The sequence below is a fragment of the Macaca nemestrina genome, chromosome 6, assembly GCF_043159975.1.
Source record: "Macaca nemestrina isolate mMacNem1 chromosome 6, mMacNem.hap1, whole genome shotgun sequence".
NCBI classification, from domain to species: domain Eukaryota; kingdom Metazoa; phylum Chordata; class Mammalia; order Primates; family Cercopithecidae; genus Macaca; species Macaca nemestrina.
In genome coordinates this window covers 33,648,060-33,664,796 of record NC_092130.1, presented here as the reverse complement: position 1 = coordinate 33,664,796, position 16,737 = coordinate 33,648,060, and the positions used below count along the sequence as shown (strand labels likewise).

General features: G+C 40.3%; 1 protein-coding gene and 1 long non-coding RNA gene across 5 annotated transcripts in view; one reads left to right on the top strand and one right to left on the bottom strand.

Annotated features, from left to right (window-relative positions):
• LOC105466919 (protein phosphatase 2 regulatory subunit Bbeta) overlaps positions 1-2,702 on the bottom strand; it is a 111,950-nt gene extending 109,248 nt beyond the window's left edge. Inside the window, 5 exon segments of the mRNA XM_071098254.1 lie at positions 1,490-1,536; positions 1,538-1,616; positions 1,619-2,056; positions 2,059-2,537; positions 2,539-2,702. Coding sequence (XP_070954355.1) covers positions 1,490-1,536; positions 1,538-1,616; positions 1,619-2,056; positions 2,059-2,537; positions 2,539-2,687 — 1,192 coding nt within the window. The 5' untranslated portion in view covers positions 2,688-2,702.
• LOC139363744 (uncharacterized) overlaps positions 2,687-16,737 on the top strand; it is a 47,064-nt gene continuing 33,013 nt past the window's right edge. For 3 of the 4 annotated variants that reach the window (XR_011624597.1, XR_011624596.1, XR_011624598.1), the window contains exons 1-3: positions 2,687-2,784; positions 12,637-12,791; positions 16,338-16,469. This is a non-coding gene — a long non-coding RNA (uncharacterized lncRNA). Of the gene's footprint in view, positions 2,785-4,521; positions 5,392-12,636; positions 12,792-16,337; positions 16,470-16,737 lie in introns of those variants that run through there. The other variant, XR_011624599.1, reaches the window with a different exon arrangement.

Genomic DNA, 16,737 nt, shown 5'->3' with positions numbered 1-16,737 from the left:
ATTATTAGGTAATATACAGCTCACATAGCAGGGTGATATTATTAGGTGATATACAGCTCACAGACTGTTTTGAGAAAATGGAGACTCAGTTTAGACTTAGGATCTAAACTCAAAGTCTACAGATGGAATATCTTACTGACCAGGTCACTAGCATTGACCTCTCAACATCAATCATAGAGATGGAAATGAAAGGGTAATGCAATTTAGCTTTCGGAGCCCATTAAATGTTTTATCTTTCATCTAAGAAACATTTGGTAGATAATATCATAAAGTCATTTACCCTACTTGCATCAGCTGACTAGTTCTGCCCACTCAATACTTGGCTTTATTTCTGATGATTGGATGGGGTTTTGGTAGTTTTCTCCTTCAGCTAAGACAAGAACGGAAAATATAATTCATAGTGAATGACGATGGTGAAATGATCATAGTTACCAGGTTTGTGTTGAGAAGGTTTTGCGGGGTCACTTCTAGGCTGGGGTGCCAAGATTAATGGGTAATGAATCTGGGTGGGTGGTGGGGGAGGTAGGATGTGTATCATTTGTCATACCAGCACAGAGGCTTCTAGCTAGACCGGCAATGACTACTTTGTGGATCATTAAACAAACGGGATTCTCAGGCGTCCTGATGGGAATTACAGTTGTTCCTCCCCTCCATATAAAACTGTAGTCTGCTTCTTGGGTCCTGGTTCACGGTCCAAAGTCAGCATCCATTTTCTCTGATAAGGTTTATTTTGGTAAGTTTTGGTAACGGAAATAGTGCATTTGAGTATATTTTCCACAAATAGGGGGTTGGGGAGGGGACAGGAAAGAAGTCTGGTTATGGCCAAACCCAAATACTCCTACTGGGATTATGCCAAGATGACCTTGTTGAAAAATGTTAATATGTCATAAAATTTATAAAATAATCAGTCAATAAAACAGTTTATGTCAAATGATTGCAATTTTGTCAAAGTGTTTTCATTTCAGAATATATCTTTTCTTTCTTTTTTTTTTTTTTTTTTGTTTTTTTGGCAGAGCTAGCTGCGGTTTTAATTTTGGACAGTAAAAACAAAACAAAAAACAATTGAATTGTTTTGTAGCTGGAGGCATGGACAAGGGGCGGGGGTCTCCAGGCAGTGAACTCCCCCGCGGGTAGGCTGAGGGCTAGGGCTGAGCCTCAGGTGAGTCTCCTGTTCCCTGTGCTTCCTTGTACAGCGGCCTCCTCAGGTGAATCTCCTGTTCCCTGTGCTTCCTTGCACAGCGGCCTCCCTCCTGGGCTCTGGGGCAGCGGCAGGAGCGGCAGGTGGGAGGGGCTGCCGCAGCTGTTCACTTGGGCAGGAAGTCAGAGGACGCCAGCTTCCCATCGCGGGTCTCAATCTTCTTCACAACCACAGACCTGGTGGAGCTAGTGCGGCTGAAGGAGCTGGAGGCTGCGCCAGAGTCAGAGCTGGAGCCCAGGCCGTAGCTGAGGCCAGAGCTTGCGAGGCCCCCATAGGCGGAGCTCACACTACCTGCATAGCCGCTGGTGGTCTTCGTACGGATACTCATGTTGTGCATCTTCCAGCAGCTTCCTGTAGGTGGCGATCTCGATGTCCACGGCCAGCTTGAGGTTCATCAGCTCCTAGTACGCACGCAGCTACTGTCCTGCTTGGCCCGCTGAAGGGCGGCCTCCAACTCGGACAGCTTGGCGTTAGCATCCTTAACGGCCAGCTCCCTGTGCTGCTCGGCATCTGCGATGGCGACCTCCAGGGAAGTCCTCTGGCCTTTGAGGCCCTCAATCTCAGCCTGGAGCTGGCTGATGTTCCGGTTCATCTCAGAGATCTCAGCCTTTGTAAGACGCAGGTCCATCCCAGCCAGCGTCTGCAGCTCCTCATACTTGATCTGATATATGCTCTCGGCTTCAGCGCGGCTGTTGTTGGCCATCTCCTGGTACTGTACCTTGACCTCAGTGATGATGCTGTCCATGTCCGGTGAACAGCTGTTGTCGGTGGACAGTACCACAGACGTGTCCGAGATCTGGGACTGCAGCTCCTGGATCTCCTCTTCATACAGCTGCCTGAGGAAGTTGATCTCGTCAGCCCTTCCAGGCAAGACTCCAGCTCTACCTCGTTAACGTAAGCTTCATCCACATCCTTCTTGATGAGGACAAATTCATTCTCCATCTCTGTACGCTCATTGATCTCATCCTCATACTTCTTGAAGTCCTCCACCAGCCCCTGCATGTTGCCAAGCTCCGCCTCCAGTTTCAGCTTCTCCTGGCTCAGAGTCTCCAGCTGCTGCCTAAGGCTGTTGATATAGCTCTCCAACATGTTGTCCATGTTGCTCCCAGCCTTCTTCTGCTGCTGCAGGAGGCTCCACTTGGTCTTCAGCATCTTGTTCTGCTGCTCCAGGAACCGTACCTTGTTGACAAAGGAGGCAAACTTACTGTTGAGAGTCTTGATCTGCTCCTTCTCCTGGGTGCTCACAGCCTGGATGCTGAGGTTCACCTCCAGGTTAAGGGGGCTCGACAGGCTCTGGTTGACCGGGACGGCAGTGATGCCTCCCATGCCACTGGCCCCACCATAGGCCACCCTGGAAGCTGCTGCTGCCCACGCAGGAGAAGCTCAAGGAGATGATGCGGACACCAGGCCCACTTGTTTAGGAGCAGCTGCAGAAGGACCGGGTGCCAGAGGTAGACACCTTGTAGGACTTCTGCACCCTGATGGACATGGTAGAGGCAGGAGTGGAGGCAGGTGGGCTGAACTAGGCGGAGATTCCAGAAGAAGTGGAGAAGATGCTTCTTGGTAGAATATATCTTGTCTAACAGGTAAAGCAATATGTACACTTACAGAAACTTCTGTTAATGACAAGGTGGCACTTAACATATAAAACTAAGTTTCCTTTACAACCGGACTCTCCTACAAGTAATTGTTAATGACTATACATACACACACACACTCTCTCTATAGACAAAAGTTTATCAAGGAGAATCCAAAATAGTACTGTTTTGGTGTAGGACGTACATAATTTATTTACTTATGGTCTTTTTCTAAATCTTCAGTATTTTCTATTTTTTGCCATAACCATAAATACTTGAACAATTTAAAACTTGTAAACAATTTTAATTGGTTTTCAAACTGAATGAAAGATTTTAGCACTTAGCAGCTTTAAAACTTTTTAAAAATTTAAAATTTATATATAGGCTGGGCACAGTGGCTCATGCCTGTAATCTCAGCACTTTGGGAGGCTGAGGTAGGTGGATTGCTTGAGCTTAGGAGTTTGAGACCAGGCTGGGTAGCATGGTGAAACCCCATTTCTACCAAAAAAAAAAAAATAGCTTGGCATGGTGGTGTGTGTCTGTGGTCCCAGCTACTCGGGAGGCTGAGGTGGGAGGATCGCTTGAGCCTGGGAGGCGGAGGTTGCAGTGAGCCAAGATCATGCCACTGCACTCACACCTGGGCGACAGAGCCAGACTTGATCTCAAAAAAAAAAAAATCTATATATCTGTATATCTATGTATATATATGTGTGTGTGTGTGTATCTATGTGTGTGTGTGTGTAAAATTCACTTTATGTGGCATCCGGTTCTACAGGTTTTGACAAATGCATAGAGATATATATCCATAACCACTATCATGATATAGAACGATTCCATTTACTCCAGAAAGTTCCTTCATACTGTTCTTTTTAGTGGACAATTCTTCCAAAGGAAGTAAAATCATGGGAATAAAATGAACTGATAGATATAAGAGCTTCTAAGAGTTAAAAATGCTGTGTAGATACACAGGTTTAACACTACTGATCTCTATTGATATGACTCAACTTGATTTGGCACCAATAATTATTTTCTTAGTACACAGAGGCAAAGATTTTTTTAAATCTTTCTGTCTAGATGTTATTACTATTTGGGATTCTGTTTGAGTGGTATGGAGTTAAAAAAAATCCATCAATACACTTTTGCCAACCTGCACCCAAACTAGGTTATCCATTAAGTATTCTACCTTTTCACCTATGCCCTTGTCTTTAAATGGAACTATGTTTGAGTTCCTGATTCAGTAGCATTACTTTCTTAACTTGACACTGCTTCTCACACTCATTTAGTTTGGTCCTAAAGACAGAAGTAGTGAATACACAGTTCTGATTACACGTACCATATGCTTGCTATCCTTGACCTACTGTGCATAATACATACTTTCTGTTTGATCCAGAATTGTTTCCTCTGTCATCCAACCAGTGTCTGGTATTTGGATACTGAATCCTTTTCCTTTCACTTAACTAATTCTGTGCATACTGGTTTTATCTTCAACCTGGTGCTGGTATACCTCTTATATGAAATAATACAGATAGAAGGGTCCAATAGCTCCAAGTCCCAAGCTCTTATCACAATGGCTGTTTCCTACTTAACCATAAGTGCAGTATTAAAAAATAGGCACTGCTTAAATGTCAGTCTGACCCTGTAGATCAAGCCCATTAATGGCAGGTGATGTGTCATGGCAGATACTCTTGCTTGGCTACTCCTGTTCAGTGTCTTTCTTCCTTGCCTGCCTCCTACTGTTCCACTGTAGAGGTTGGGAAACCCACATACTTGCTTTTTAGCCTCCCTTGTGGCTAGGGGTAATTGTGTGACCCAGATCTGGCCATTGAGGCATATAGGAAAGTCTACTGGGGAAACAGGAGGGGACAGAGATTCTGGGAAAGAGTTTCTTCCCTGAATAAAAGTAAGTAAGTGAGGGGAGGCCTTCTGACCATACTCTTCCTTGCTTCTTGCCTTTGTTTGTAATTAAATGTGTTCATAATATGTGGGGCTGTGGCAGCCATCATCTGACCATGAGGTAATAAGCCCATGGACTTTAAAAGGCTAAGAAGCTGAGTATGACAGATGGGAGAATGCGACAATATCTTTGATGACACTGTTGAACAACTAAAACCTACCTTAAGACCGCCTATGTCTGAAATTGTTGGTTTAAGCTACTGTTAGTAAGTTTTCTGTTATATTCAACTAAATTCATGCTACTATACCTGTCTTTCCATCTTTTGTTTTCCTTATAGCACTTTGCACAGGGCCAGGTTATTAATGCATGTTGAGTTGGAAACTCCCTTGCCTTACAATATCTCTGCACAAACTCTCACATGCACATTTCCATTTCACTCCACCACACAACCAATTTTCCTTTCCACTTACTTGATTCCCAGTATTAAGACGATTTGTGTTTTTCCTCCTTCCCCTGCTGGTGTATTATTTTTCAACCATTCAAATATGAAAGCAGCTTACTGGGATAGAATGCCAACCCCAATTTATTCATGGTGTTCATTGTAAAATTATGACTTCACAGGGACCTAGCCACACCCTTTTTAGGAGCCAAGCTTTCCCTGCTAATATGCAGGAAGCCCACCATGCTTGCTGAGCTGTGAAAATCCAGATGGTAGGAAGCAGGTGAGTAATGAATTTCATGCTGTTCCCATTAAAATGCACACAGCTTCCCCAGGCTGACCAAATCTCCAACACCAAACAGGTTTGAATCAACCCAAGGACATGTGGGTTGATAAAGATTGCCTTTTATTCAAAACAAGTTCTTGCAACATAGAAGCCTAGAAGATAAAATTTTCCCATAGTTGAAACAAAACTTGCCTAAAGGGCAAATGAGTCTTAAAAATTATACGTCTCTGAGTACAGAAAAATCCAGTGGGAAATTGATAGCAGTCCAGACTTGCCTACATGCCTGTGTGGTTTACAGTGGAATCTGCTGTCAAGGTGTTTACCATCTGTCACCCAATCTTTCAAAAAGCAGAGGAGTAATTAACTGCTCAGGCAATACAAACTCTGTCAATCATTCGGTTCTATTATCCGCACAACATGGGACATCTATGACTGACCCCAAAGTCGGCAGGACTCCAGGTCCACAATGAGAAAGCTCTCACATCTGTGGGGAAATGGGAGTTCTTGGGCAGGCCCTGTGTTACCCGCTACCCAAACACATATATTATGGCATCTGGCACATGTTTGGTCAGAAATTTTGCTTGCCAGATGCTTTGAAGTCAGTAAGACATGGTATTGACTTTGTGGAAGCTAAAATTCCCCATATTTGGGGACTGGCTCAGGTATCACTTCCTTAGGAAGCCCTGTGTGACTTCTTTTAAGCCCAAGACAGCTCCCTTTATTATGCAGCCTCATTGCTCCCCATACTTTGCCTTTGTAAGTTATCACCACTAATCGTTAGCATTTATTACAATGATATTAGAATCATTTAAATGCCTGTTTCAGCCTCTTCATCATAAACTTTACAAGGAACTTGTTCACCACTAAACCCTCAGTGCCTAGCTGAGTCTCTTAGTATATAACAGATGCTTCTCAATCTTTTTTTTTTTTTTTCTATATTCACAAGTCATCAAGCAATCAATCTTTTTTCTTTAGTGGATCACTGAATGAGAGCTGAAGAGAGCCAGTACCAAAGTGGACAAACATATAGAGAATGGATAACCCTAAACAAAGTACCAATAATCAAAATATGTATGCTGGATAGATGTAAACATTTACTTAAGATGTGAAGGAAGAAAAAGTTTTCATTTGAAATAGTGAGTGTTTGATGATTTTAGAATGAGATACATTGCTCAATAAAGAATAGATCTTGTCCTAAAAAGCCTCTGCAGCATTGGCAGGGATTCAGAGTCCTATGAATAACAGGAAGAGAAAGCAGATGGGTTGGGGGAAAGAGGATATCCAGATAGGGTGCTACTTGGGAGAGGGCATGGAGGTGGTAATAAGAAAGCCAGAGTGGATGAGCAAATACATCTGAGATGAAAGGATTCAATTTAATGAACACCTATTATGTGCATGTCACTGGGCTGGGTACCAGGGATATAGTAATAAATAAACACAACTGGTACTTGCCTTTGTGAAACTCTCAGTTTAGAGGACTGGGAGGTAATGGGATATTGGGATACAATTACAATGTTGGAGGAAGGTTGTTCAAAGATTCTGATCATAGAGATTTTTAAGTGAAAGATTTTTTTTTTTTTTCCTAGAGGGAAGCAGGAAGTCCTTACCAGAACTCAAGGAAACACATCTCAGCCATATCCTTGCATGCAATAAATCTCTTTTATTTCTCTAAAGGACAAATTGAACACTAAATACAATGCATTTTTTTTTTGTTAAACTGTAGATGGGCCTATAGAAATGAATGAAGAATATGATAGGCAAGGATTTGATTTTCTTCCTTCTAAAACATGAGGTCCTGATGTGAAACAAAATAAATATGTTGCTAATAGTTCACAAGGTATTATTATGCTATGATGGTTTCTCAATGGTCTTAGCAAATAAAATGGAAAGTATTAGAAACAAGTGTGCCAATTATAATACCATGAATCATTTAGTATTTTTTTCTCTCTCCCTCCCTCCTTCTAGTTTCTGGCTAGGAGTTGTGGTATTCTGAAGAATATTATAAAGTATACTCTCTTTTGGATAATATGCATATTTTAAAGCACTGAATGCAATACTGTACACACAGTAGGTAAAGAGTAAAATGCAGAATGAATAACCTAGCATTGATTTTCATCAGCAGCAGGACCCAATCTTTAATAAATATTCTTCAGGATAAAGGCAGTATAGTAAATACTCACTGCTTTTATCTATCCACTGAAAATTGGATATTTGGAAAATCTATTATATTTGACTTCATGGTCATGTAGCAGTTTAGATAACAATGAATAATATTAAAACTAGAAAAGTCAGGAAATACTTAATGTTAATAGGACATGAGGGCGATCTGGTTGCAACATCTGTCACCCCATTGATTGCCAGGGTTGATTTGGATGATCTGGATGGCTAGGCAGGTGTCTCCTTCCTCCCTCACCACTCCGTGTGCCTCCCTTCCAGAGCTGCATGATGGGTTGAACAGCACAACCATCCCCAGTAGAGGAGGACTGGTCTTTGGTCAAGGGTATACGAGTAGCTGCGTTCCCCTGCTAGAATCTCCAAACAAAGTCTCAAGATTTAGGGTTAATCAATTCATTCATTGACCCATTTATTCACTCAACAAATGTACATTGAACATACCAATTATGTGTCAAGTACTGTTCCAGATATTAAAGAAATATCAATTAAAAGATGATAAGAGATTTGTCCTCATGGATCTTACATTCTAGTTGTGGAGAAAATACAATCATCAATGAACATACTAAATTACATTTTATATTGTGTACTATGGAAAACAAATAGAGTTGAGTAAGATAAACAGGACTGGTATTTGAAGGGAGGCTGCAATTTCAATAGGGTGGTTGTGACAGACTTCATGGGGGAGAATTGAAGGAGTGGAAGAGTTCACGATGCAGGTATCCATAGGAAGAGTGTTCCAAAGAGATGAAACTGACAGTGGAAAGACCTTAAGAGGGTAATGAACATGTGTTAAGGGATCAGTGTGGCTAGAGCAGAACAAACAAGGGGTAAATAGGTAGGAGACATGAGAGGTTCAGATGATATAGAGTCTTGTACAACACAGCAAGGACTCTGTTACTAAAAGTCAAATGAGCACAACAATGTGAATGTATTTGATGCCACCAAACTGTATACTGAAAAACAGTTAAAATGGTAAAGTTTATGTTATGTACATTTTACCACAATGAAAGAGTGAAAGGGATAACTGTTGGAAGGATACTAAATAGATAAGTGATGTGCTTTTACAAGACTCAATTTGGCTACAGTGTTGAGAATAGACCGTAGAGGCTGAGGTAGAATTGGGGAGTGTATTGAGATAATCAAGGGGAGATAAATCATGGTGTAGGCTGTGGAGTTGAAGAGAACTGGTCATTTTCTGGATGATATTGCAAGTTGACCTGTGAGGATTTGCTGATGGATTGATTATAGGGTTTGAAAAAATAGAATCAAGGATGATCCCAACGTTTTTGCCCTCAGCAACTGGCATGTTAGAGTTGCCATCACTGAGAATTTTGTGAGTAAAGCAGGCTTTTTGGGGACCAGATGTTCAGTTTTATGCATGTAAAATGCTAGAGGTTTGTAAGTACAGATGTTGAGGAGATAACTGGAAATAAGAAATTGGAGTTCAGGAGAGGGGATTGAGCTGGTGATATAAATTTGGGAGTTATTAGCATTCAGATAGTGTTTAAAGCAACAAGACCAGACGAGGTCTCGGGGAATGAGTACATTAAAATAAATGAAGGACTAAGAGCCGAACAGTAGGGCACCCCAGCACTGAAAAAGCTGGGGGGAGAAGAAGAAAATCCCAGGAAGAAAACAAAGGGAATGACCAGTGAGATAATAGGAAAATCAAAGACATGTAATGTCCTGGAAACCAAGTTAAGTTCAGACAAGTGACCAACCATGTCAAATACTGCTCATAGGCAAGCTAAAAGTTTAGAGTAAAACTTTGAGTTTAGTACTGTGGAGCTCACTTTTAACTTTGAGTAAAGTATAGTTTCTATGGGATGGTGGCCATAAAACTTAATTGGAGTAGGTTTCAGAGAGAATGAGAGGAGAGGAATTGAAGATGGTGACTATGTACAACTCCTTCAAGGAGTTTTGCTGCAAAGAGTTGCAAAGAAATGAGGTGAAAGATGGTAAGGAAAGTGGGATCAAGAGAGTACTTTTACAATATCATAGAAATAACCACATGTTTATATGCTGATGGGAAAGTTCCAAAAGCCAGGAAAAAAATAACAATGAAGAAGAAAGAAGGTGGAATTGCTGAATGAATAAAAAAATAAATGTATGGATGAACAGGCCAGGAATGAGGACTGGTCACCACCAACATTTGAAATAAAATCTGTACAGGTTCAAATCCTACCCACAGCCAAAATCTGAATAGTAAGAAAAATGCTATTGAAATCTTCTGTCCATATAAGGTTTAACAGGATTCTTAAAACATTTAGTATTGCAAGAATTTATCTCATATATCAGCATTTCAGAGATCCATGTGATTGTTATGAATAAAAGATTACTTGATTTTTTTTTGTTTTTTCCTCCTTACCTTCTCTCTCTCTCCCTTGACCTCACACCTCTTCTCTCTTTTCTGCTTTCCACTTATCTCTCCCTCTCTTACCTTCTCCTTTTGAAGCTGAGAGCAGAAAGGACTCTGTTCTTTTAGCTACCTACTATCTGCGTACCAGGCAGAGGGCTGCTAACTCATATACACTTTAAAATGATGAGAAATCTACTACAAGATCACTTCCACATGGGTAGGCTGACCTCCTTTTGGCCTTCCTTAACTTTCACCAGTATCCTTAACATCTTATAGAAACAAGTCTGTCAGAGTGGGGGAAAAAATGCTACACTCTCATCCTTTCCCTGTGCAAGATTTACAGACACGTTGTAAATGGTCAGACCCAGGTGATGGTGCCAGGAACTTTCCAAGTGATTTCTAGATCTCCCTTCCAGGACATCAGTCTTTAATAGAAAACTCTTTTAGCTGCACATTCCTTTACTGCAGTATGACTACAGGAAGAGAATTGCAACTGTCATAAAGAAGACTCACTGAAATTAACTAGCTATTGACTTGGCCTCAAGACATTTCAGTGTAAGAGAAACACCAGCACTGCACAGTTTAGAAAAGCATAGTTTTTCTTTGAAACTACCATTTATTGAGTTGGTCTACTGCAAGCCAGGCATAGCATTCGAGCCTCTATATACATACACTCTCTTTCTAAATCTATAGATCCATCGTTATACATTGGATAACGACTTTGGTTATGATCTGTGCTTTGTGTTTTACGTTATATCATTTAATTGTCACTCAAACTCCATGAGTTTTAGTATCTTCTCCATTTTTCAGATGGGAAAATAGTGACTCAGACAGGATAAATAACTTGCCCATGTTTGGAAGACCAGTCATGGAGCTGGGATTTAAACCCAACTATAGTTCCAAACTTGCTTTGCATTCAGAAACTGCGTTTTATGTGCTGCTTCTTTTCCCTCCACCTTCTATTATTTCTTGTTCCTATTCTCTTCATCTACTATCTCTTCTTTTTTCTATATAAATTCTTTTTTCATCTTTCACTCACAGTTACAGGTTTTACTTCTTAAAACGCCAGTGTATCTTCTGGGCTCAACCTTCACTTTTCCATCCTTGTCACGCACTTCATCAAAGTTTAACTCCTCAGACTCTCAAAGCAAATACAATATTTGCTGACCAACTGTTCACGCCATTTCATTTATCTAATATATTATTGTCATTAATTGTGCCTGCTGACATCTCATTCTTTGAGACAGCGTGTCCCTCGTGGGCAAGATCTTCTGCATTATTATAGTGGGAGGACCTAGCATAGGGATTGGCATCTAGTAGGTTTGCAAAAAACACTTGTTTACTGACTGAATAAAAAAGTAAATACACAAATCCTTCAAGGCCAGCTCAAATGTCAACTATTCCATGAAGCTTTTCTAAGCTTCATTGATTGGAAAAAAAATTCCTTCTTCCTCACAACAACTGTAACTCTTTGTACTTTTACGTGTGATCCATGACATTGTCATTTACATGTGTACTTGTTCTATTTTCCTAACTGAAATGTATTTCATTAAGGACAGAATTCCTATTTTACTCAATTTTGACTCTACTAAGCACAATTGATGTTTGATGAATAAAAGAATGTAAAATCTGAACCTTTCTCTAGTAATACAATTTAGCTCTTAACCTTTTTTAGGAGATCTCGGACCTCTTTGAGGATCTAATAAAAGCTGTAAATCCTTTCCCCATAAACATGCATGTACTTATATTTGTGAAATTCTGCATCTTATTTTCACGGTACTTCTGAACCTCTAGATCCCTAGTGGGATCTGAGACCATCACTCAGTACTACCCTGCATTCAGACCTTTGCTTAAACAATTCTTCAATCTGGAATTTATCCTCTTAGAACTTATCCTGTTTCCCTTCCCTTCTAACATGCAGTTGAAAATTAGTCTTTTCTAGAAACCAAGTAAAGATAGTTTACATTTAAAACTTCACTAACTTAGCTGGCATCTTCTTATCAGGCATGACTCATTTCTATTGGATTATGCTATAAATGTTAATAGATGGCTCGAATATACTTTGTGCATGTGTTATCTGTTTAACTAGATTATAAGTTCCCTGAAAACAGAATAATATTTATTTCTTTAGTAGATAGCATCTTTTTCAGTACCTAGGATCGTATTCTGTGCATAGCAAACATGACATAAATGGTTCACAACTGAAGATTTAGGATTCTCATGGGGACAACTGACTGTGGGATTGTGTAATGCACATGACAGCTCTCTGCTTAGCTTAAAGTCACACATGTTCCATTTTTGCCTACAACTTATTATTATTTTTAATGGTTCATTGCTATAGGCTTATAGCCTGGGACACCTCTGAAACAAAACCAGTATTTGAGAAATCTAGTACCAAGGCCATTTTCAGAAATGCTTTCTCTAGGAATAGCAGATAGGAAAGGAGTAAAAATCAGATCACATTTCCATACCTCCAAGGACTCTATTTTTGGGTAACATTTCAAGTACTGAGTCCAACAACCTAAGTTATTGCCTTTGGAGAATATGAAAAAGCTTCAAGCTTGAAAAAGTCTGTAACTATTAAATGCATTGGCAAAATTCCTTTCTCTCCAACACACACCGTAGCAGGTTTCTAGCACTGATTGTGATGCATTGTTTTCTGCAAAGTTCTTGGGGACTAAAAAAATGACATGTCAATATTTTATCAGGTAACAGAAGGAATCAAACCATTAAGAACTGAAGATATAGACTCAACACTGGCCACAACCTCAAATATACCTCCTGCTTCTTCAATTGAACTTGAATCAACAGTAAAATGTACTAGACACCATTTTGGGGAAGCTTTGGGGTAATACAACCTTTGGTAAGTTATCACTAAGAAAACTTTGCAAACGAGTCCTTTCCTCCCTCTCAAACTATCCCCCGACCTCCTTCCTTACCATTTTCTAGCCCCACTTTTGCTTTCAGGATCTCATAAATTTCCTGCTTTCCCCCTTACTTTGGGGAGACATGCTGTGCCTAAACTACTCCCCATCCTCCCTTTTCCTTAGCCAACATCTCTTCATTTAAAAAAATTTCAGCTTGAACAGCAGCACTTCCTGAGAGTGGACTTTTCTGACAGCCTATTTTAAAGTCTTCACATTGTTCTTTATAGTACTCGATCCTTTTCCTTTAATGCGTCTACCAGAATTCATCATTATGTATATTATGTATGTGTTTTGAGTGTTTATTGTTAATGTCTGTCTCCCTTGTAAGACTACATAATTCACAAGAATTCATAATTCACAGGAATCACAGCTGATTTTTTTTTTTTTAACCAATGGTATTCTTGGCCCCTAGCCCAATGTTTGACACACAGTAGACATGCAAGCAATGTTCAGTAAAAGTATGGTTTTCTAATACTCTCTCTGGAAAAAACACAAAGATTACCCTGGCATGGTGGCACACGCCTGTAGTCTCAGCGACTCAGGAGGCTGAGGTAGGAAGATAGATTGAGCCCAGCAGGTTGAGGCTGTAGTGAGCTGTAATCACACCACTGCACTCCAGCCTGGGTGACAGAGTGAGACCCCGTCTAAAAGAAAAAAAAAGTATGGTTTTCTAGAATATTTATTAATTAATATTTGTAGCCTGATCATTTGGATTATATCCTTTAATGTTGTTCTTACGCACACACATACATTCAGTTTTCAGTTGAATTGAGTGTAGCTGAACTATGGGATCATGAAAATTTGAAAACCAATAAAGTCCACATTTGCTTCATTCTAGTTAATAAGGTCTATGCTGAGCTAATCATATACACGATAACACAAGCATTATAAAATGTGCACACACCCTTCTGCTACTTAAATTCTAGCCCTTGTCTAAACCAGTCTCCACCCTTTCAGTTTGCAGGAAGAAAGGCAACTGAACACCAGGGACTGGGTGGGAAGATCTTGATATGCCAAGAAGTCTGACCCAGTGAACTATTTCAGTCACATACGCAGTTTGAATTGGATTGCCCGATCCCTGAGAAGGGATTTCTGGATTAGACAGTTCATTAGAGGCTGAGCCAGCTTCTAGGGCTTGTCGGTCTTTGCTCTGCATGCCTGGAATTAGCAAAGTGACACAGTGAAGGCTGCTTGAGTGACAGCTGCCAGTGAGTCACATGAAATAATGGCTGAAACAGCAGCTACTCAGAGGCAACAACCACACCTGCAGCACAGAATCCCAAGACGAAAATGAGATGTGGTGTCTGTTGAAAACTATTTACTGAGCACCTTCTATGTGCCTGACCTAGGACTTTGTCTTGGGAAGTAATTCTAAGAGTTGATCAATAGCAGTCTTGTAATCCCGGGTTAAATTATAGCTTCCACATTTACTAGCTGGCAAATCTTGGGTTTATTATTTAACCTCTCTCTCTGCCCCCTACTTATTTAATCTGCAAAATGGAGACGATATTATGTTGAGGATTATGTGCATAAATTTATGCAAAGCACTTAGAATGGTACCTGACACGCAGAAGCACTTAATGTTAGGATAGTATTTTACCTAGAAGTAACATAATGAATGGTTAACTTCAGGTGTCAGAAATATACCATTCATCTCTGTCATTTACAAGTGATGTGCCTTTGGGCAAGTTACTTAGTTCTCTGAATCTCAGTTTCTTTATCTGTAAAATAAGAATAATATTGGTGCCATTTTGGAGGGAAATTATGAGGATTAAATGAGATAAGGATGGGGAGGAGCTTAGCATGATGCCTGGCACATTGTAGCTACTCAATATATATAATTTGTTGTTATTGTTCCCAGTGGATCACTCATCTGGATCCCAGATAAGGCAGAGCAAGTCTCCACAGCTCCACGTCATAGGACCAAATAGCCCAGAGGATACCAGTTGCAGTGGATAAGTCATATCTGACAAGCAGATTTATTTTATTTGGACTAGTTTATTAACATTGCAATATTAGCCCACACAAAGGTTTCCAATATTTTGAACAAGTTTCTACCATCTAAAAAGTATAAAGTTTCATTTTAAACAATTGAGATTTTTCAGTTTCTTTAGGAAAATAAAGATTGGCAACATGGAGCTGGCATTCCCATATGGCCATTACTAGCTTGAGTGGGGAAGCAGCTGCTCCCTTTAGAGGGGCATAGGTCTTGAAGTTACTCACCTCCTAACATTTCCTAGTGTACCCCCAGCCTTAGTGTCAAATACCATCTCCCATTTACCCTCCTGAGGTTTCCCTCTACCTCTCTGCTTTCATCTTTTATGCTACTTTGCATCTGTAGGCAGCTGCTGGTCTTTACTATTGAGTGGTATCCTCTGCAAACTGGTACTTCTCTACAGGGCTGCCATGCAAGGCAGCAACACTTTTATCCCCACAGCCTTAGGTCAATTATCAGCACTGCAAGTGCACATGTGGAATGAAAAAACAGTCAAATCACAGCTAAGGGCTGGCCTAACCAGTAAGCTGAGCACATTCTTGGAGGACAGCCTCTTATCCAGAAGTTGACTGCATGAATTCACTATTCACTCACCCTGAATCTTCTCCAGTTTCATTTAGACTGAAGGTAGAGGATATGGGACAAAGGATAGGGGTACTATACAACAATGCTTTAAAGCTTAGTTACCTAAAATATATCTTATGGACCATTAGTTCCTTAAGATGCTGTTTACTGGGGGGAAAATGTTGAACACTGTTGGGAAATAGCTCATACATTGTCCCTCATCTTGGGGATTTATCTGGGTAAATATTGAGTCGTCCTGTCAGAAAGAAGTTCACCCACAATTCATACATTAACAGATATTTACTAAGGACTTATAGATATTCATTAAGATTTTATTAAGGACTTGCCAGGCACTGTTCGTTTTGGTGCTGGAGATTCAGTTTTGACAGTCAATATTAAATCTGAATATTGACAGATTCAGTTCAGACAATCCTGAACTCAGGTAACTTATTCTAGTGTGGAGTAAAGAAGACTTCACTCTTTCCAAATTTATCTGACTATAGAATGCTACTGAAAAATATTGCTTTATACATAGTGCATAGCCCCTTGCAAATCTTATCTCTAGAGACCTTTCATGATAAAGGAATGATAGAGATTTTCACTACGGTGAATACATAAGAGAATAAGACCACTCCAGAATGTTTTAGAAATAGATAATTTATTTATTATTTCTTGAAAAGTCAACCCACCAGGGCAGTCTTAATTTGGAAAGAACCACAGCCTCACCTGGGGACTCAGGCCTGGCAAAGTTTTCCAAGAATATCACATGAAGGGTTAACGTGACATTTTCCTCTAAACTGGAGCTGTTTTTCTCTGCCTCTAATCTGACCCAGTTGGAAATGTATTTGTTTTTCACTATTTAATCTTCTGCATCACCCACTGTTGATTAGATTTAATTAATTTATGTTTCTAATGAATTTAGAAACTTGCAGTGCTGTAGCAGGAAAATTTTCAGACAGCATCTGGCCACCAAATGGATTGATTACCTTGTCTGCAAAAGTCTTTCAAACATCTGGGGCCTGATTTTGTGAAACATCCAGAGGCTCTTTCAAAGGTAAGAAAACCCACACAGAAGAATCTTGAGGGGAGAAAGAGAGAAGGTGCTAGAAATAGGTAGGATTCTCTTTGATTTGCAAACCAGGATGCTGGCACTCTCCCAACATGAAATAACATTTTGCTGCTCGTTGGCACAGTTTCAATGGCACGAAATAGACTGATCTGAATCTATTTTGTTCAACATCATCGGATTCCACCAGGCCCAAGCCTGGCTGCCGCCCTGTGAACTTCTTTGGCACTTCCTCCTGTGCGGAAGCTCCCAGTGA